We start from the raw sequence: 21,986 nt of genomic DNA on the forward strand, positions 1-21,986 counted from the left end.
AATGCCAGGCGGCACTCACCGCAGGGCCTGCAGCACACCCAAGCCACACATCTCTCCTGGGAGTGACGCGGTGGCTTGGGCACCTGCAGGCTCCGTGCTGCCCAAATGGTCTGCCTGCTGCCTCCCCATCAGCTGTAGGGCGGCTGAGTGGGAGGAGGCAAGCAGACTCCTTGGAGGCCCCACAGAGCATCCTGCCCCAGCTTGCCCTGCCCCGCAGGTGGTTGGTCCCACCCCTGGGCACAGGGCATGTGCGCCACCCAATTGGCTTGCTCCGCCACTGCAGAGGTGTCTTCAAGGGATTTGCCAGCCAAGGCACCAGAAACATCCTGCTAAGCTATCAGGAAAACACCTGGCTTTACCTTAGCATCTGCTTTGCATTGCATGTGGAAGTTCTTCAGTTCAACCCCTGGCGTTTCTAGGCTGGGCTAGGAATGTTGCCTACCTGAAACCCTGGAGAGCTTCTGCTAGTCAGTTTGGACAGTACTGACTTATATGGACCTGCTGTCTGACTCAGAATAAGCAGTTACAGATAGGTAGCCGTGTTGGTCTGCCATAGTCAAAATAAAAAAATTCCTTCCAGTGGCACCTTAAAGACCAACTAAGTTAGTTCTTGGTATGAGCTTTCGTGTGCATGCACACTTCTTCAGATACCTGAAGATACTTCTTCAGGTATCTGAAGAAGTGTGCATGGACATCTGAAGAAGTGTGCATGCACACGAAAGCTCATACCAAGAACTAACTTAGTTGGTCTTTAAGGTGCTACTGGAAGGAATTTTTTTATTCAGAATAAGCAGGTCTCTGTGGCTAATGCACCATCCTGTTATCTGCCCTTGACAAAGGAACTACACCAGGTTTCTAACACAAAACACCAAATTCAGAGTGTTCTGTATTATGTGGGTGGGTCCAGATATCAACTGAGACAGACCCGTGGTTGTGAGGGAGACATGAAAATCATAAGCCACTCCCAACAAGGGACCTTAGCGTGGGTGAGGTTCCTGGGGACACCCAACCTGGGCGTTAATGTTCATCTGTTATACAAGTTCTTATAACAGCTCCTTTGTATAGAGTATACCCAACTCTGCTGAATTTTTATTTGAATTTCCATTTGTTTGCTTGCTGATAAAAGCAGTATTAATGACTGGTTAGTATGACTAATGAATGTGAAAGACTTTAGTTGTAAAAGCAATCCATCAGTCGTCTAATCAAATACTACATTAATTTCATATATTGCCTGTGCTGACATTGCTCTGGGAAACTGCTGAATAATGAAGCAAGACGGTAGGGGGAAAATTGTTGCCTTCCTATGAAATTGTCGGTTTTATGTATACAACATTTAAAGCTAATCTGATGAAGCCTCCCCTTCTTTTTTTTAGATGTATATTCAACTGTGAAAGAAAAGAAGATAGGCATTCCTTGGGGGGGGGCTTTTCAAAGGATGTGGTGCAATGCAATAGAAAAGATGGGAAGTTGCTCCTATCCAATTTCCCTATCTGACCTTTTAACTGGACACTTTGCAGTAGTTGGGACTGCATGACACATGAGATGTCTTCTAATTCTGGGATACTGGAATTCTATTGTTTAGTGAAGCAAAGCTCCAAAGGGCTCTAAGTTCTTAAACCTTCTACATAAAACTTCCATGCATACAGAGACATCACTAGAGTTTTCTCCATATTTCAAAGTGCATACCAAGAGTAACTAATGTCTTCTTTAAGATTTGAAGGGACAGAAAACTAGCTACAGACTCCATAATTTTGTGAACCTGCAGAACCCACCTGCTTCTTAAATATAAAATGCTTGTCACTTTCTGGCAAGGAAGATAACATTGCTGCTGTAAATCAGCTTTTGCCTGCTTCATTTATTCTGTACATCATGCAGATTCCACAGCAGAACAGAAACAATGACATAACCTCAACTCATTTATTTTAATTGTGGGATCACTTATTTCAAAACTTACTTTTTGTCACTTAACTGCTCAGAGTTTCACATGGGAAATTAATTAATTTCAGTAGCTCTACCCTGAGTAAAAATTAGTTGAACACCACCCACTGGGTTGTAGATCCCAGGATCTGCTGAAAGAAAGGTTTTCCTTCTTCTGCAGCCAGCTGAAAATTTTCTCCATAGTGTTGAGCAAAGCAGGGGCTTCCAGAATGGTGTGGCAGGTTGCAGGTGGGACAAGGAATAGGTAAAAACTCCCTCTTCATGTAATATTCCAATAAAGATGCTTTTATGTCTTGACAGAACAGACCTGTAGCATAAGCACCTCATATGCTTTTACAGGACAATTAACAAAGAGTTTTGGTGGTTGGAGCAACTACCTTTTCTTTCGCTTACACTAGTTGTCAGCTCTGAACGACTGGATAAACCATTGTGGAAATGAAGCAAAATGAATGAAAGAAGCCATCCCCCACTTCTAAGAATGTATGAACCACAATGAAAAACAAAAATGATTTTGTATTTGAAAAATGCAAGCATGCCAGTTACTTCTTCTGAGGGAAATAATCATGTTTACAGTGCCCGTTTCACCTCTGCAGCCCTCATGTTTTTGTTCTAAATGGGTCTCCTTGTGTTGCAGCCAAACAGAGAGCTATCCTCTTTGCACAACACCTACACCTCATCATTAATAAGCAGCAACAACTGTAAAAGGACATTCACGCTGCAACATTTTTGGGTCCACAAATGTGTATAAATACAGCGCTTTACTATGGCTCTCTAGAGGCAAGAGCAATTAGATTCATATACTTAGTGTAATTAAAGTTAAAGCAGAAGCTAATTAGCAATGTTGTGTTTACTTTTCTTTAAAGAAAATAAAGATCCTAGAGTCAGACACACAATATATATATTTTTAAATTTAATGATTGCAGGTACCCACAACTATAATTCAGTCCTTATATTAGTTTCTTCGCTTGTTCATAGCCCTTCCTAGCATCTGTTGGTAGAAAATGTGATGGAAATCACTCTAGTTTTAAAGGGAAGTAGAGGAGTCATTTTTATGCTGTGAGATACGACAAGGTATATGTTCTCCATTTCCCCCCTAAATCAATTTTCTTATTGAAAATAATTAGCCTTTTGAGCTCTTGACAAAGCATGGCTCCAACCTTGTATTGAGCTTTAAGACAGGACAGTGGTCTGTCTAGGGTCAGTGTTGTCTGTACTATACTAGCTGGGTTTCAGACAGGAGTCTTTCCTAGTCCAAGGATTAAGCTTTGGGCTTCCTTCATCCTAAGTATGTGTTCCACCACCAAACTATACCCACATCCTTGTGAAAGGTCAGTTAAGAATGCTAGGGTCAGATGTCTGTAAACATAGTTGGATAGCACCATCAACCACAGCAGGGTGTCCACAACCCATGTGGTCTCAGTAAAGGATCTGATTTTGTGCAACTAATAGTGATCCTTCATCCATTGCATTGAGGCACATCTTATAATAAGAAACACAAAGATAAAAGGGCATTTGAGCAGCAACTGGAAATGCTGTGATGTTCAATATGCAAACTCAAGGAAGAGAAAATCCCATTTCCTTGTCTATTTGGAAAGAATTTGATGGGCCATTAGCTGGGTTCCCTGTTCCATTGATTGTCCGTCCCCCACTCCTCAACATCCCCAATATCCACAGGTGAAAAAGCAAAGGCAGCTTAATTTTTTCTTTCACATGAATCAAGAGAAAACCTGGGACATTAAAACACCATTTATAGTATTGGAACCAGTGCTGGAGGAAGGGTAAGGTTATCAGACGTCCCCGTTCCCCGGGGACAGTCCCCGGATTTACAAATCAGTCCCCTGACAAAATCCATCTATTTAATAGGAAGTTGAAAAGTGTCCCTGGATTCATTGAAAAAAATCTGGTAACCTTAAGGAAGAGGGTGCGGGGTGTATGGTCTGCCCCGGGTGTCATCACTGAGGGGGGGGGGGTGACAAAATGACAAAAATATGAGTTTTAAATAATAATAATAATAATAAAATTGGGCTCATGAAACTTCTTAGTTCAGTCAACAAACGTAATGAAATGCGGCTGGCACTGGGTTCTACACTGCGGGGGCCAACACTTACTGTGGGGCCTGCAGCGTGCCAGAGCCATGTGTCTCTCCTGGGAGTGATGTGGAGGAGGAGGAGTTGGGATTTGATATCCCGCTTTATCACTACCCGAAGGAGTCTCAAAGAGGCTAACAATCTTCTTTTCCCTTCCTTCCCCACAACAAACACTCTGTGAGGTGAGTGGGGCTGAGAGACTTCAGAGAAGTGTGACTGGCCCAAGGTCACCCAGCAGCTGCATGCGGAGGAGCAGGGAAGCGAACTCGGTTCACCAGATTACGAGACTACCGCTCTTAACCACTACACCACACTGGTGTGGTGGTCTGGGCGCCTGCAGGCTCTGCAGTGTGGGGCTTGTGTCTGCTCACCGCCTCCTTCTCAGCTGCTCCCCAGCTGAGGGGGAGGTGGCGGAGAGGCTTGATGCAGTGTGCCCTGCCCCCATGGGTGGCTCACCCCACCCCCAGCTGCAGGACGCACGTGCCGCACTGGGCACCCAAGCAGCTAGCTACACCACTGATTGTAACCCCCATTGACTAAAACACAGCAACCCACATTTGGCTAAAATGGAAGAATAGGGAGCTTCCTGTTTGATTGCAGAATTTGTTTGATACTGCTGTAAACTGATTTTTCAGGGGCACATGGAGCTGTACAGGAAAGGTATGGGTAGAAAACCCTTTTTGCATGAAAAGAACTCTGCTCATGCTTCTCTGATTCCAACTAGTAATTTCTTGCAAGATACAGTTCGTCACCAGAATGATTCATTCCAGGGCTCCAAGCATAAAGGTCTGAACTGGGAATTATGTGGCGCGATGACAAAATCAATTTATCCATCTACTACCCTTTTTGGATCTTAGCCCATGTCAGAGACTCATTTGGTTAACCTTTAAAGCCCCTTGCAAATGTTCAAGGGAAGGAACTTTCAAAATTACCTACTGCAGAAAAAAACACCACACATGGGTGTCCTGTTTAAAATTTTGGTCACTTAAACAATTCAAAGAAAATTTCACAATTTCCACAAATTGCGTGGGGCGTACCCATTTAAGTAAGTACTGGGTCTTAAGCACTCTTAACACTCTGACTTCAAAAAAGGAAGGACTTTGGAAAACAGTGGTTACTTTCTGGTCTATCACATTTTAAATCAATTTAAGTGACAATCACTGGTTTACGCGTCAAATCGTATAGGAAGAGGGGATTTATTTGTGTTGATAACATCTGGAAACACAGCACATTTTATTGGAAGTTGCTTTTGCTGCTCTATAGTTTGCTTTTCATCTGTCAAGGGGTTACATGACAGGTATGTATGCGTTTGTGTGTTCAAGCTTCAATGTCATTTTGGTCTCAACATTGCTTCAGGTGCAATATATTCATTCCCCCTTCTAAACAAGTACAATAAAGGATATTCACAGGAAGAAAATGCAACAACAAAAAACAACCACCACCAAACAAGATAAGCTAGATGTGCCTTAAAAACACATTTATGAATGACCAGTTGTTCAAGAATGTGAAGGGGGTATATCGTATTCAAATGTGTATCCTATCAACAGGTAGGTAGCCGTGTTGGTCTGTCGTAGTCGAAACAAAATAATAATAATAAAAATCCTTCCAGTAGCACCTTAGAGACCAACAAAGTTTGTTATTGGTATGAACTTATATCTGAAGAAGTGTGCATGCACACGAAAGCTCATACCAATAACAAACTTAGTTGGTCTCTAAGGTGCTACTGGAAGGAATTTTAAAATTTTAAAATTTTGTTTATCCTATCAACAGCAATGCAACACGTAAATATCCTCACACGGGGATGGATTCAGACTTTGCTTTCTGTGAATAGGCTGTTACTGTTGGAAGGAAGATGACTTTTGCCAATTCATCCTTCCTCTCTAGCTCCTCAACTCACAGGCAGAATTTGGGGCTGAGGACTGCAGCAGGGGATCAGCAAAAGGACTGTCCCCTGTCTCTGTGGGCAGTATCATTCACTCAGGCGAGAGCTGAAGCGATGAAGAAGCTAAAGTATGGACTAAAGAGCAATCCAAATTAGAGGGCAAACCAGAAGGCAGAATGGGGGGGGGGGGGATGGACCGACCAAGAATCACAACCAAGAAGCAATCCAGGTCAGAGGGAAAACTTGAAAGCAGATTCGAGAACAAGTCAAGAGTCAGCACCAACCAGCGATACACACAGGCCTTGTTCAAGCAAAGTTCCGCTGAGGCAGGAAGTCCTCTTATGCAAGAGCCAATGGCCAACCTGGGTAGTCTGGAAGGTTCATCCCTGAGAAGCTCCAGAGACACTGCTTGCCACATGGGGTAAAAGGGTCGGCAGTTTTATGTATTTATTTGTTGCACCCACCCTGGGTATTGCGACAAAGGGCAGGATAGAAGTTTGTTTTAGAAAAAATAAAAAATAAAAATCTACAAAGGAGCCTGCTTATGTACCCCAATCTCCTTGGTGGAACAAAATAGGGTCAGTTGTATGACTAAGATAGTATTCTGAGGCCAGTTATCATAGTTCTTTCTTTTTCCATGTTATCTTAATTACCTTGTAAGCCTGAAGGCAGAGCCATATTGCTTGTTTCAGGTGCTTGACGTATTGCTTATAGAAACTGCTTGTATATATACATTTTTAGGGTTGCCTTCCATCCTGCAATTGCTCTAAGTGTGGAACTGCAAAAAATAGGGGCCAGGAGCTAACACTACTTATGAAAGAAAACTGACGAGCAACAAGAGCCTGGGCTTGAATACATCCCTCTGCTTGCAAGCAAGTGATTTTGGTCATAGAAATGACCGAAATTGCACAGCAGTTCTAGTACTACAACCCTCAATGCTATAATTGTAGCGAAACACACACACACACACACACACACACACACACACACACACACACACACAGCCTATGAGGTGCAATATGTCCATAGCAAATGAGGCACTAACAGCTAATAGCAGCAGGGGAGACAAATATCAGTATTAATGGCACTGATACAATTTCCCACTATCTAAGTGTATCAGGTCTGTGTGTGCACTAAATGCGATGTATTTTTGTACAATCTGTAGCATTCTGGGGATATGTTCATGGCTCCTAGTTCCACGATGAATTACAGCGTTTCCCCCCTAATAGTAATAATAACAGTACTACTACTAATAATTTTGAACTGCAAAATTTCGGCATCTTTCAACATTGCTGAGTAAACTGACTGCATAAGCGATGACTCCATAAACTTTAGGAACTCATTTATTATGTTGCTAGATCAGACACTGCATTTATTCACACAGTGCATCTATAAAACTGAGCTTTCATTAGAGTCATGGGGAGGCCCAAGCCTCTTTCTCTTCACTTGAGAAGGTGAAGCTCAAGAAGATAATTAAGCATGAAACAATGAGGAGGCTTGCTGGGTAAGCAGTAGTGTGAAAACAGTTACTCCTCACAAAAGAGGGGAAATTAGCTGGCTGGATAAAAGAGGAAGTGTCAGACTGGAAGACTGGAAGGAGGACTCTGCCAGCGTAAGCGGGGAGAGCTCGATGCATCATTAATGCCATTTTTTTTAACACTTAAGCTCCACAGCTGTCCAAGTCCAAACACATTCAAATGCCACACATTCAGAGAAATGAATATGCCGTGTTGAAATTATTTCCCTTAAACTTCCCATGTTCATCTTTCACTCGTTGCAGCCAACTGCCAAATGTAGCAGGCTCTCAGTGGAGCATCTTTGTTTACAGAGTCAGTGCAAACAGAGCCTTCTAAAGAGATTCAGTGTCCTCATTATATTATAACAAACACATCATTTTTTTTACATTGTAAACACCAATATTTCCAGGAACAGAAAGTTTGGTTTGATTTTGATGCTTTCAAACTGTGCAGTTTCATTAGTGATGTGCTGTTTCCTTTCAAAACTTCCCTTCTCCAGAACAGTGTTCCCTGAAGCAGCTAGGGTTTTTTTTTTCTTTTTTTGGCAGAGGTTCAGGTGCACACAGTGCCAAAAGAAATAGAATAAACAAACACTGCTTAATGCAGCTGGCTAGGTAATTTACATATTACTGCACACCAAATATGGAGACCTGAATATGGATTAGAACTCCTGTGATGATACAAATGCTGTATAGATAAAGAAAATGAAAAATTCTACATAACCATCAATTTACCTTTCTCGGGAGTGACATTTTACTGTGAAATATATATAGAAACACATAGGAACATTAAAATATATATGGGGAAATAGGTAAACTGTAGATGTTTGTGTATATGCTTATGTCAGTCCATCCATCTAATTACACACACACACACACACACACACACACACACACACACACACACTTAGGCAACAATACACAATTCTTATTTAGGCATCCTCTCTCAAAAGTGTATTTTTTCCATAGACAAATGCTAAAGTGCAAAGAAAATAAATATCAAAATAGCTAACATATGCTGGACTGTTTTGGCATATTATAATGCCACAATAATTCTAAGTGTTTACTTGATGCAAACTTAGCTAGATGCTAAGATGTCCTACTATGCTAGGCAATGGAAGTGAAAATACAGGAACCATTTACTCATGTTTTAGTACACTGGTATCTGCTTTCAGAAGTAAGAGCTTCAAAGTATCCTCAATTTTGTTGTTTATGTTTAAACATACTGTGAGCATACCCCTTGGCACAGATTAAAATCAAAACTGAAGTTATACAACTGAGATCAATAGAACTCACTCCAAAGCAAGTGTGTGGGAAGGTAGCAGTTTTTCTAGCAAAATTCAAAATCAGAGACATTCAAAACTGTAATTCAAAACAGTTAAACTGAAAATTAGAACCTATGACCTTTTATGCAGGTATTGCTATCTAACGGACTCTCTCACAGTATTAACAAACAATAGACTACAAAAACAGAGACTCCTACAGCCTAAATAAATGCAGTGAAGTCTCATTTATAGATAAATCATTGTCAGCATTATAGAGAAATGTCATTGTTATTTAGGCTGCAATCCTAACCCCACTTATCTAGGAGTAAATACATTAGAATTCAATAGGATTTAGTTCTGAGTAGACTTGGTCAGAACTGTGCTGTTAATTTAGTATATGTGTGTATATATAGATATATAAATTGAATCAATTTTATCTTCCTGCTTATTTAAAAATGCAACACCCTGTACTGTTTTCTCCATAAAAACTGAAAGTAACAGGTATACCAATGGGATAATTCAGCATTTTAAATCCAGTTAAGATTAACAATAATTGGTGAAACTGGTACACCTGCATCAGGGCCACCGGACACCTTCATCTGCCCCACCTGCAACAAAACATCTCTCTCTCTTATCGGTCTCTACAGCCATAGCAGGCGCTGTAACTCTCCAATGGTTTGACTTAGCCCCAAAGGTGCACCCTTCCATTGTCTCCCAAGACAGACAGATGCCAACAAAATATACTTAAAATGTGGAATAGTAGTCATTGCAGTAGTAGCAGTAGTCAAAGGTTTAAAGTAAGGTCACAAAAAGGTAAATGAAAAGAATTCAAACATTTTATAGACAAACATTCTGATCCAGAATGATATATAAATTAATAGAAAAAAGTTTCTTGTGGATCGACTCTACTGTGGGCAAAACAGGGTTCTGAGGTTAGAAAGAAACCGCTCTCTCATATTTAAAGTGTTTTCTGTGCCCCTCCCTGAAAAAATCCTGTGGACACACATGCTCGTGGAAGGCTTATATCAAGTATCTGGTATTAATGGAACATAAATGGAGCAAGTAATTTCCACAGGATGCTGACTGTGTTTTCTTTCCTGGTTTTCACACCAGCTTGCAGAATGAGGTCTATAGTAAATTCTTATGCTACTTCTTTTGCCATTTGTTCTTGCCTCACAAAATAATTATTTAGTTCAGATGCCAAGTGCTGTTAGTATTGAGTGGTGATGTGTATCAAAACAACAATGTGATAACCTCTGCATCATTCTTCTATAGGTGATTTTTCAACATGTGTAATGAGCATCATGCTATTGATTATTATTTTTAAGGCATTTCACCAATGGGAAAGGCAGCGAACAAGGACACTTCATTGAGGGCCAACTTTATGAACAACTGTTTTCTTTCCCTAAAAGTGTCAGGGAAGCACAAAAGAAGAAGTGGGTGAGGATATCAGCTTAGCAGGAATGCAGCGTTTTAGCACATTTTTGTTTCCAGGTTTGCTTTCCATTCATTAAAAAGAATCTGGATTTTTTCCTTTTTCCCAACCTCCTCTCAAATGGTACTTTCAGCAACCTCTTTGACTCCTAAGAATAAGCATCCAAGAAAAAGGCTTCTGGAAAGCAAATGCTTGGTGTTTTTTTTTTGTTTTTTAAAGTGAGCTGTCTCACCACTGTAGATTTTTCCAAGTTCTTACAACTCTAATTAAAATGTGGTAATTGGTTATGTTACCTCAATTACCATGATGCATGGACATTGATGCAGAGTGACACCAATTGAATCCCTTGGGTGTTATACCCTAAGGCCATCCCATTTATTGTGGCCTTATTATTTTCAATTATGTGGCTGGATGTACAGCATACTTTCAAAGCCAATGCACATGGGAATTGAGCTGGACACATAGTACAGTGTACTTACAGAAGCGTTCGGCAGCAGAGGAAAATTTGCATGATGGAAAGGAAGCATTTCTCAAATCCACATGAATAATCTAAGTCAGAAATATTGCAGAGAGCCAGGAACAGACTTCAATCAGGCAGGCATCCCAAACCTAAATGATACCAACTCAAAATGTGGCAACTAACAGCTTCTTCAGTTGTGTAGGGGGGGGGGAGAACAGTGGCCTCTTATATGTGACAGATTTCAAGGCAAGGACAGTGAAATCACAGATAATGAATGGAAAAGAACAACAGCCTGTCTTTTGGAAGAGCTGTTTTGCCTAAACCCTCATTTGTAGCCCTGGCAATTCTGCTTATAGGAGCAGCTTCTACAAGGAGAAGGTTTTTCCTGGGAAAGGAGCGGGACCAGGGGAAACCACTCAGACCTGGGTGTAGAAAGCATTGATCAAGTGGACAACTGCTTGGACCTGAGCTTCCTAGGTATGGGACAAGCAGAACTGTGGACGAGCTGTCAATCTTTTTGTTGGCAGCTGTGACCATGAGTGTATTTTTACTAGCTTAGGTTGGTTAACCAACTGCTTCTGTTCCTAGGGATGAATACTGTACTATGGTTACATCCAAACTGGATGACTATAACAAGCACTAAACAGGGCCGCCTTTGAAAAGGGTCTGGACACTTCTGCTGGGACAGAATTTGGGTAGAGCTGCTACTAGGAGAACATTACACCAAAACCACATCCATGCCGCACATTTAAAGTACTATTATACAGCTTTCCCACCATGGCTTTCCCCAATGAATTCTGGGAACTTTAGTTTGTTTAGGGTGCTGATATAGCTGTTAGGCGAGCCCTATTTCCCTCTCTGAGTTACAGTTCCCAGAGTTCCCTGGGAAGAAGGATTGATTGTTAAACCACTCCTGGAATTCCATTTCAGTCTGAATTATTCACAAATCCTTTTCACTTAATCAAATGATTGAATTAAATGAAATAAACTTTATGCAAATAGACTTGACACATGACTGGATGGGGAAAGTGTATTGGGGATTGCTCTAGAATTTTAAGGAAAAACCACAGCAATTCACTGCCAGATTTCATATTGACATACACTGACACTATGAGAAACAATTTTCTGCTATCAGTCCTAGAGAAATTTTATGCTTTGGGGGAAACTGTGGATATTGTAAAAAGGCAGCAAAAAGTTCTTTTAAAAAGCTACTAAAAATATATATCTCCAAGCTCTTTACAAATAATTTCAACATAACCCCCGAGCATTAATAATAGGTTGCCATTAGGGACCAAGAAAAGGAAAATGGTCAAAGGAAAATGTTGATAGATGTATTAAAAGAACAGAAGATGGAAGCAACTCCTGAACTTCCGTAACACATCTAATCAACCAGGCTAGCATTTGCACTGTCAATGACTCTTGCCAACACCGAGTCTGATGCCATCAGAGATGTAAACACATCCCATTTGTTTTCATATATTACAGTATATTGTGGACAACCTCAAATAAAAAAACTATATACTTGTTTCCCGGGGATACCATTCATGTGCCAAGACTGGCACACCATCAAGTGCAGAGAGATAGGCAAAGCAGAGAAAGCAATCTTGGGATCAGCCCAAGAAATGACTACACAGGAACTGAATGAAAGGAAATGTTGTAGCATGCCAGCTTGGAATTGGGAGACGGCAGGGGAGGGAGAGAAAAAGAATGCAAGAGAGACTAGCTAATTTCAGTTCCAACTACAGCATCCTGATTCTAAGAACTCTTTTTATCATCTAAGAAAATGGTAGATTTGGAAACTAGCCCTGTTTTCATATGGAATGCATATGTTCGTAGCAAGATGCCTCCCCAAAATGAAAAATAAAACCTATATGGAGAGTTCTTAATGGCTGCCATTTCTCACCAGTTGCATTCCCTACCAGGTGAAATGTAATTCAGTCCAGCAAAGAAGTCTAGGTTACCCCAGGCAAAGTGGGAACAAAGCAGTGTGGAGCTTGTGAAGTTCTCTGGCATCCTGACATCAAGAAAACACACAGTGCTTTTACACTCCCCCTACCTCACCTCCCGATCGATTCCGATCCAAATAGAGCCACAAGACTACTTCACTCCTGCTGCAAGAGCAGCACTAGCCTTTAATTAGCACGTAGCAGCTTATTTAGAGGAACTGCAGCTAAACCCAGCAGCAGCAGCTCGCATGGCAAAGATGAGAGTAGCTCCGGCTGCAGTGGCGCTTTTACACGTGTGTTCAGCAGCCTGCAGAGCTTTTTCACAGTTGCTGCTTGCCTCTGCTTCAGGCAAAAGAGAACAGTCGGCACCAGAAGGTGAAAAAGTGAGAGCACAACACAAGAAAAACAATACAGCTTTTTGCCAACTGCTGCTATTTTAAGAGGAATAAAGCTTCTGGATCAGATGGGCAGTCTCTGCACCACTACCCTGTAAAGAAAGGACCAGGGCAAGGTTCAACGAAAGGTTGAACAAGCATGTATTGAGGATGCTTTAAATATTGGATAGCTTGTCTCAGGACAGGCTGAAGTAGATTACATGTAGAACAATTCCAACTTTAATATTTTGAACCCATACAAAACACTTATTTCCATAATAAAAAAAAATCCTTCCAATAGCTCCTTAGAGACCAACTAATTTTGTTATTGGTATGAGCTTTCGTGTGCATGCACACTTCTTCAGGTACCATTATTTCCATAGTACTTATTCCATGCTCTCTAACTTTGTTTGGCAATAAGGTTGGAATTGATGGGCTAAAGCACATAGATGCAGACTAGTGCTGGACAAACGGGATGTTCAGAATAAGTCCAGGGGCTGCTTTATAGAGATCTAGACAAATGATTGAAGTGTATCATATTACAAACAACAATACATGTTTTGGTCTAATTCAGAAAAACATTGACTACCCTTATCTGCCATTTATTTCAATTCCACAAAATCCATTCAGTGCCTTAAAAGGGTCAGAATCTATGTGTTTAAAAACAGAACTCGAGTTTGTGCAACGTGTTCATAGCCCATTAATCAGTTGGTTCCATTGACAGGATCATTATATGTTTGGGGAGAAAGGTTCAGAAGCCTAATTATTTGGCTCGCTGTTGCACCTTCAGTGAAGATATCAAGAGGAACAAGGAAGGATTTTAAGGTGCTGGAAAAATGCCCCACGTGAATGCATTGGAAGGGAAGGAACATCAAGCAGATGTCACTTACGGAATGCTTTGCCAACTTCTTCTGCAGTCTAGTTTGCCACTGGACAGCTTGCATGACGATGGCTTCCCACCTCCTTTCAAGATTTACAATTATCAGCTGCATTGACTGGTGATCTGCGTTCAGGTTACAGGTATCCTGGTCATTAAGGAGGTGCTGGCACAAACGCAACACTGAGCCCACGCCTCGGCGTCTCTGTTTAATTTCGCAGCAGAGGGACTGTGGACAGAAGAATGGTCAGTGTCAATGCACTTTATAAGTATAGGTATAAGTATAAGTATAAGAATTCAATAGTCACTTGCAGAGTCCAGTGTTGTTGCTGCTTTAAGAATATTATGCAACACCATACCTTATAGCAGGGGTTCCAAAACTGTGGCCCATGGAGCACCAGTTCATGAACTTCATTCAGGTGCTCTGCAGCGCATGAGCATTCAAATTCGTATTTGTATTTGTACTGCTTATTTATTATCACCCCTCCCCCCAAAAAGCCCCTCCATGAACAAACCAGGTAGGCAGTCAAGAGCCCCAGCACTTCCCTAATTCAACAAACAAACAAACAAACAAACAAACAAACAAACAAACAAACAAACAGGATGAGAACTAAATTGCCTCGGCCCTGTATACCTGAAGGAGCGTCTCCACCCCCATCGTTCAGCCCGGACACTGAGACCCAGCGCCGAGGGCCTTCTGGCAGTTCCCTCATTGTGAAAAGTGAGATTACAGGGAACCAGACATAGGGCCTTCTTGGTAGTGGCACCCGCCCTGTGGAACGCCCTCCCTTCAGATGTGAAGGAAATAAGTAGCTATCTTATCTTTAAAATACATCTGAAGGCAGCCCTGTTTAGGGAAGTTTTTAATATTTAATGCTGTATTGTTTTTAACATTTGATTGGAAGCCGGCCAAAGTGGCTGGGGAAACTCAGCCAGATGGGCAGGGTATAAATTATTATTATTATTATTATTATTATTATTATTATTAATAATAATAATCCCTCTCCTCTCCCAATTTTCTCACAATGTGCAACAGCCCAGATTTAGCCTTCCTACAAAGAGATGTTAACACTGCAGCCAACGCCAGAGCAGGAAAAGACAGCAAAATCAATGCAACAGCAAATGTATCTTCCTCCACCACTACCACCACACACACACACACACACACACACACACACACACACACACCTCTTTCCAGCAGACAGCAAAGCAAGCCAAGAGGAAGCCCCAGCACTTCTTCCCTTCCCCCTTTCCAAAAGGCAAGTTGTCAAACGTATTGAATGCCAAAAATACAAGTGTCTAAAAATAAAATAAAATCTGAGCCCCCTTTTGAGCTTGAGGCCCCAGGCCAAATGGTCTTCCCCACCCCTGATAAGTCCTCTCCATATGAAACACATATAGTACTGAAATTTAGAAACTATCAGTAGAATTTACCAAGACACCTTTTATAAAATCAACACCGCAAACATATAGGAATATTGAAACACTACCATATATAAAAGACAAAGGGTTGGCAAAACATGGGCCATATTAGGATCAACCAAGGTTCACAAGGCAGGGTACCAGCTTTTGAATTACAGGTACATGTAACTCTTCCCTGGTCTGAGTGTTTGTAGGCTCTAATAAAGGTATGATTTCAGCACTTCCACAACTCTCTGAATTTTGGTATAACGGGCCAGCAAAACTTTTGAACAGTTCCATATGTTATAGATTTAAATATTTTGAAGTTGATTGCATCGGAAAGATGTGGGATAACAGAGACATTTCAACTTGTAATTCAACCAAGGAAACATTTTCTTTCTTTCTTACAGTTTTCACACACCCGTGTCCCTCTGTTGCAAAAAACGAACACAAGAAGAGCCCTGCTGGAACAATCCAAAACGCCATCTAGTTCATCATCCGTGTCATGGGCCCTTTGGCTCCATCAGGATCTGGCAAGGTTTGGCAGTTCAAGATGAAGACGGTGGAGAAGCAGGTGGAGGGCTGGAAGTGTGGCAACCAGGGATGGAGGTGGGAGGTCCTCCCTGCTAACTGTTGGAACATTTTTGTAGCTTCCATTAAAATATGAACCTCTTAGCCTACTCATGTACCTTGGAATCTTGATTTTTGGACCTTATGCTTGCTGCTGAGCCTGAATAAAGATCTCTTTCTTACTTGCAAGTTGCATTTTGTTTTTGTTGTGTTTTGGGACCTGACAATCCTGTTCTTACAGTGACCAGCCAGATGTTTCTAGAAAGTCCAAAAGGAGGACCTTAGTTCAGCAGTGTTTGCCCCACTTGTGACCCCCCCAGCAACAGGTATCCAACAATGGAGGTAGAACAAAGCCACCATGACGAGTAGCTAGTTCTCTTTATTCTGATCTGTCTGCCCTATGGCTTCCTTTGTTTCTGTGCTGTTCTTAGCAAATCTGCAGTCAACATTACAGTGTGTTAAGTGCTTTTTGAAGAGAGACACCAAGGGGAAAATGCCACCACAAGTGTCTAGGAAGATGTATTCTTCAGCCTAGCCCCCCTCCCCTGCTCCCACACACTGTGTTTCCTTCACTGAGTTGCTGTGGATCTAGTATCTTCTACCATATTAGAGCACGGAAGACTTCTTCACATTCAGGAGCTTACTAGGCAATTTAAATTGTGCACCGTGAAAACATCTGTTTCTCTCTGCAGGATGCTACAGATGAAAGTACATAACCCCATGAGAAAAATCTAAGCTATCACCCTAGCATTTTAGGTTTCCTTTTAGGGAAAATTTGGTAGCAGCGGGATGGGGGTAGGGAATTACAGTTAATAAGAAAAGCCTTGTGAAAAATATCTGAGCTGTTTAGAGATGCTGGTAACTGAAAAACATGGACTTCTTTAGGTGAAACCTCATAACTGACACTGCTGTTTCCAAGAGGAAAAGCTTAATATCGCCATTGTTTAAAAATAATAGTAAGATTGCACTTAAATACATTTTCTGCATAAGAAAAGTAGCTCTCCCTCTGAAAGTTTTCTGTTTCCTAACCAGTGGAAAGCTGAATTCCTAAAGCAAAACAATGGTGTTAATGTCTAATATCTATATGTATACATACCTTTTTATGCCTTTGGGTAAAGGGGAAGTTGATTGTTAAACTGGAAGTCTTCAACAACAAAAATATGATTATATCCATAATATAGCTGGATTGCTTACTAATCAGCTTGCACTTCCACAATTTGAGTGTTCTAGCAGTTAACAGATTGCTTATTAATGAACAAGGGTAAACAAGACAATGCAATCTCATTTAAAATGGGTGTTTTAATGCCTAAAAGTATTTGTGTTCAAAATGTTAATCCCAATAAGATGTCATTAGAAGATGTCTTAAAATGATTAAGTGCATTTCATTGTAAAGTAACACTGCACAGTTTATCAGCAGGTGGACATTTTATACAGATGTTCTACTTATTAATAAAATGTGTCCTATAACTGTTTCAATTGCCTTACTCTTATAATAGCCAAAATCCCATTATTTCTGGAATGAGGGAACACTCTCCCCTTAATATCTCTGAATTTTAAGTAAGTTGAATGACAAATTTCAAAACCACTATTTATGCCAAAATATACCCACAAACTTTATTATTCAATTTATAGCTGGAATGCATTTTCTAATGTTTCTTAAACCTGCCTGTATTTACTTTCCTGAAGTGTATTGCTAAAAATTCTCCAGGAACACAAAGGTAATATCAAAGCTAGAAGCGACTGCAACTTCCTCATTCAGCATTTTACATCACAAATTTGCATACTAGCAAATCAAATGTTGCTTCAACCAATGAAACGTTGGCGATACTTCCAAGCTCCCCAGTCAACACATGCAAGGCTGCCCCATTCTTCCTAATTTTTCTGCCTTGCACAGAGCTGTGTTCACTTCAGAACTGAAAATGTTGCTAAAACCTTACTGAGACTGGGACCTCCTGACCTGTAACAAAGCTGCTTGAGGGGATTGTGGGCAAGGGGTTCATAAATGGTTCCAACAAGTGATTTTTTCTGGGGGGGATACAGGGGTTCGCATACCCCTAAACATTTCGTGAATCTAAGTTTGGCCTCACTGAGGGGCAATATTTCAATATGAATAGGAAAATGAGAGTACCCCTAAACATTTTTTTAAAAGAAAAAAAGCACTGGTTCTAACCAACCAATGCTGTCCATCATCAGCTTCTACTGTGAGTCTTTTCAGAATCAGACACTGGAGAGGTAGAGATACGCCTGAGTAAAAAAGTTGCATTCTCACCTGGACATTAGAAGATCTAATATAGAGGTAAATTTGTGTAAGACTGCAGCCTAAGGCTGTTTCATAGTCTCTAATAGACTGGTCCCTGTATGAAATCTAGAAATGATTTTTTAGGAGATTGGACAGTGCAGTTAGAAAACCAGGATGTATAGGTTCCATACTAATTCCATGTTCTTTTATGACCAGTTATCTTGATAACATCTACATCTATAAAACTGACTAAAAAAAATTCCTTCCAGTAGCACCTTAAAGACCAACTAAGTTAGTTCTTGGTATGAGCTTTCGTGTGCATGCACACTTCTTCAGATATAAAACTGACTGTTAATGAAAGCTTTCCATAAGATTCTCGAGCATGTTTCTAATTCTTTCTGCTGGCTTGGTGAGCCCCATGTATTAAAAATTATTGTAGATGCACTCTGTAAATGATGAAAAAATAAAGTTTTCCATTAGAGACTTGAAAAGAACAACTAGCAATAAGTTATCTCTCATAATAATAATACAACCAAATGCCACATACTAGAAGTGAATGATGGTTTATAATCTTCTAAAGAAAACACTGACAAATCTGTTTTTTTAACTGATTCCAAACTTAAAAGAAAATGTTGCCTAAAATAATCGCTGAGCTCAGTTTCTGGTGGTGGAACCTAATCTATATAAAGCTAAATATTCTATAAGCATGCAGTGAAGTGCAAAAAACAGCCACTGAAAAATGACATGATTAAATGGCACAACATGCAATCATTTGCTTTCAATTATATCAATGTATCTTCTTCCTTCCGAGGAGTCAGGCAGAAATATTGTTTTTTAAATGCCTCTATTAAATTGGGCACCAATAATAAAATAGATGAGAGTCCTAATAAGCTCATTTGCGTAACATACATCATACACTACAAAACTATTCTCTCCAAACAGCTTTGCTCATACATTTGTCTCCTGATTGTCATCCATCTTGCCTATATTACAGGGGTAGGGTGTTTTTAAAGGCATACTGCTGCTTCCATGGCCATTCATTGGAAACCCTTTGTACAACTTTCCTGATTAACCTTAGTGAGGATCTTTGATGCTAATTATGGGTGGGGGGAGTTTCGATATAATACACTTGCCGTCAGATTTTATTAGGGTGACGGTCGAAGGAAAATCTCAGACTGACATTTTGGAAATATCATCTAATTGCAAGTCAGAAACATAGAATGACAGTTTAAAATAGATTATGAGTTCTTTCAAAATAGGGCACTGGTTCCCTTCATTTAAAAACAATACCTTTTATACTATTATCCACCCAATTGCTGCAATGAGCATCTCCCTTGCCAAGATTCCTTTTTAAGAGTGTGGCATCTCACTGACATGTTTGGAAATGGCATGTGGCATTTATTATTAAAAATATCCACACTTCTAATCAAGAACTTATTTTCCTTTTCACTCTACTTACATGTGAAAAATACAAGTGCCATCAAACAAATTTCTTTTAAGTACGTTTCGATTGTTTAGGAAATTCTGCTTGACTCATTGGTATGCAACCTGACTGACTTTGGCATAACTACTCCTGTCAAATTATGGGCTTTGAAATATACATACAAATACATTATCTTTAAATTACTTGAAAACAATTAAATTTCTCGCATTGCTAGCCAATGAGTAGCACCTGTATTTATTCCAGCTTGACTCCAGCAGTACAGTATAATAAATAAGTCAAATAATAAGCGCAGAATTTATGCCTCTTTACATGTTTTTGTCTATAAAGCTATGATTATCTAAGCATGACATTTTTTAATTTCTTGGTGCCACTCCTTATGCTGGGGTTAAGTACTTTAAAAAATGTTTGTTCTTTTAAAAATGTTGTTCAGGGTGCTGCTATTTAATCCCTGTTCCTGTGTAATTAGTAATGCATAGTATACTTCTTTTCCTAAATTAAAAACACTATTAAAATTCCAGTCATATAAAACAATATGAAAATTAAGTTATTCTGAAAGGAAATTATAATAGGTTACAGATTGCTTATATCATTACTGAAATGCTGGCATCTATCACAATGCCTCCCTGGAATAAAAAATGTGGGTTTGGCAATAATCTCTTAAAACATAGCCATTATTTTAAAGCTTCTGCTATCCCAAGTCGAAACTAGCTGGCAGATACAGGAAGATTTTAGGAGAATGGAAAGTATTGGGGTAAAGGATTAAAACAACAACAACTATTTAGATCCATCTTACTACTTGATAAACAAATTGTATGTATTGTTCTACCAGGTGTAACATTCCAGTTTTCTCCACAGGTTTTTTTTAATAAAGTTAATATTTGGTAGGCACCTTCATTGTACTGTTTTTGATATCTGCAAAAAACCTTTTTTGTTTAAACAAGCTGGGTGGCACTGTGGGTTAAACCACAGAGCCTAGGACTTGCTGATCAGAAGGTTGGCGGTTTGAATCCCCGCGATGGGCTGAGCTCCTGTTGCTTGGTCCCTGCTCCTGCCAACCTAGCAGTTCGAAAGCACGTCAAAAAGTGCAAGTAGATAAATAGGTACCACTCCAGCAGGAAGGTAAACGGCCTTTCTGTGTGCTGCTCTGGTTCACCAGAAGCGGCTTAGTCATGCTGGCCACATGACCCGGAAGCTGTACGCCGGCTCCCTCGGCTAGTAAAGCGAGATGAGCACCGCAACCCCAGAGTCAGCCATGACTGGACCTAACGGTCAGGGGTCCCTTTATCTTTACCTACTCAAGACATGTAATTTCATTATGTACATTTGCTTTACAACTGTTGATTTTATCTATTTTTAAATTTGTGTCTTCTTGTTTTTAAATTTTGACTCTAACAGTATGTTCTTATGGATACTTTTTATTGTTTTATGAGGTTTTTCTGATTAAACAGTCTATAAAACTTGTTAAATAAAAAATAAAAATAAAATTATGTTCTTCTCACCACATGACAGGACAATATAGACAAATGGCTTGCTTAGTGACTAGAGTTACTACTTAACAATCTGTCATCTTTAAACCCCATAGCATTGCACAGTAAGCAATCTCACATTGACATAACTGCTATAATATGTAATTTCAAAATTTGAAATGCTTGAATCTTCTTGATTCAGAGAAAAGTGAATTTTATTTCAAATATTTGTGCATGATTGCAAGTGACCATAAATGCCTTGCCTTGCTTTGAAGATATTGTTGGAGAGCTCATCAGGCATGTTATCAAGATTCCCTGATTCTGGGAGTCAACTGGAAATAAGAGACTGGAGATCACTAAACAGTTTCTTCTTTTTCATGAGAGGGCTAGAGAAAGGAGCCTCCAGTCAAAGAGTTTATTAGTAGGAACTGCAGGCTATTACTGTGTAGAGTTCAGTGACCCTTTCCCTTACCTGAAACCTTTTGGAGATGGCAGGATGTGACCTTCATCTAGAAGCAAACATGCAACTGTTGACTGGTTCGCCACTCCCATTGTTCTCAGCAGCCTGTACCATTAACAGGAGCATTTAACTAGTCCACAACCACATATGGTGCTGGTTGAAGCATCTCCTGCCTTCACTGCAGCCCTCCAACTGTCTCTCTCTCTCTCTGTGTGTGTTGATGTTCAATCTGCCTGCTCAATGGGACCAGATGCCCTCAGCAGGGTAGAGTGAGGTGTTATCAACATACCAGTGATGAGGCAATCCAAATCTCCAGATGACTTTCCCTTATGATTCCATGTTGATGTTAAAAATCATGGCGGGGAGTGGGGGGAACATGAACTCTTGTGGTTTCCCATAAGCTAGTGGCCATGAGAGATGTCCTGCCCTTCCCACAGCATGGTCTGAAAACACTTGTCCAGGAAATACCAGAATCATTATAAAACCAAGCTTTCCATGCTCAGCCCAGACAAGTGATCCAGAAGAATACGACAACTGCTGAGAGGTCCAGGAGAACTAAAAAAGTAGTAGTCCCTGTGACCATCCTCTGACTGAAGGAGTGTCTCCACCCCCATCGTTCAGCCCAG

General features: G+C 40.4%; 1 protein-coding gene and 1 long non-coding RNA gene across 4 annotated transcripts in view; one reads left to right on the forward strand and one right to left on the reverse strand.

Moving 5' to 3' along the window:
- Positions 1-15,940, forward strand: part of LOC309527357 — a 67,106-nt gene extending 51,166 nt beyond the window's left edge. The window contains exon 2 of the long non-coding RNA XR_014217198.1: positions 15,592-15,940. This is a non-coding gene — a long non-coding RNA (uncharacterized lncRNA). The remainder of the gene's footprint in view (positions 1-15,591) is intronic.
- Positions 1-21,986, reverse strand: part of AKAP6 (A-kinase anchoring protein 6) — a 249,429-nt gene that overhangs the window by 11,903 nt on the left and 215,540 nt on the right. For all 3 annotated transcript variants that reach the window (XM_082213378.1, XM_082213377.1, XM_082213376.1), the window contains exon 12: positions 13,794-14,009. In XM_082213378.1, coding sequence (XP_082069504.1) covers positions 13,794-14,009 — 216 coding nt within the window. The remainder of the gene's footprint in view (positions 1-13,793; positions 14,010-21,986) is intronic.

Source organism: Podarcis vaucheri (assembly GCF_965113315.1).
Source record: "Podarcis vaucheri genome assembly, chromosome: 1".
NCBI lineage: Eukaryota > Metazoa > Chordata > Lepidosauria > Squamata > Lacertidae > Podarcis > Podarcis vaucheri.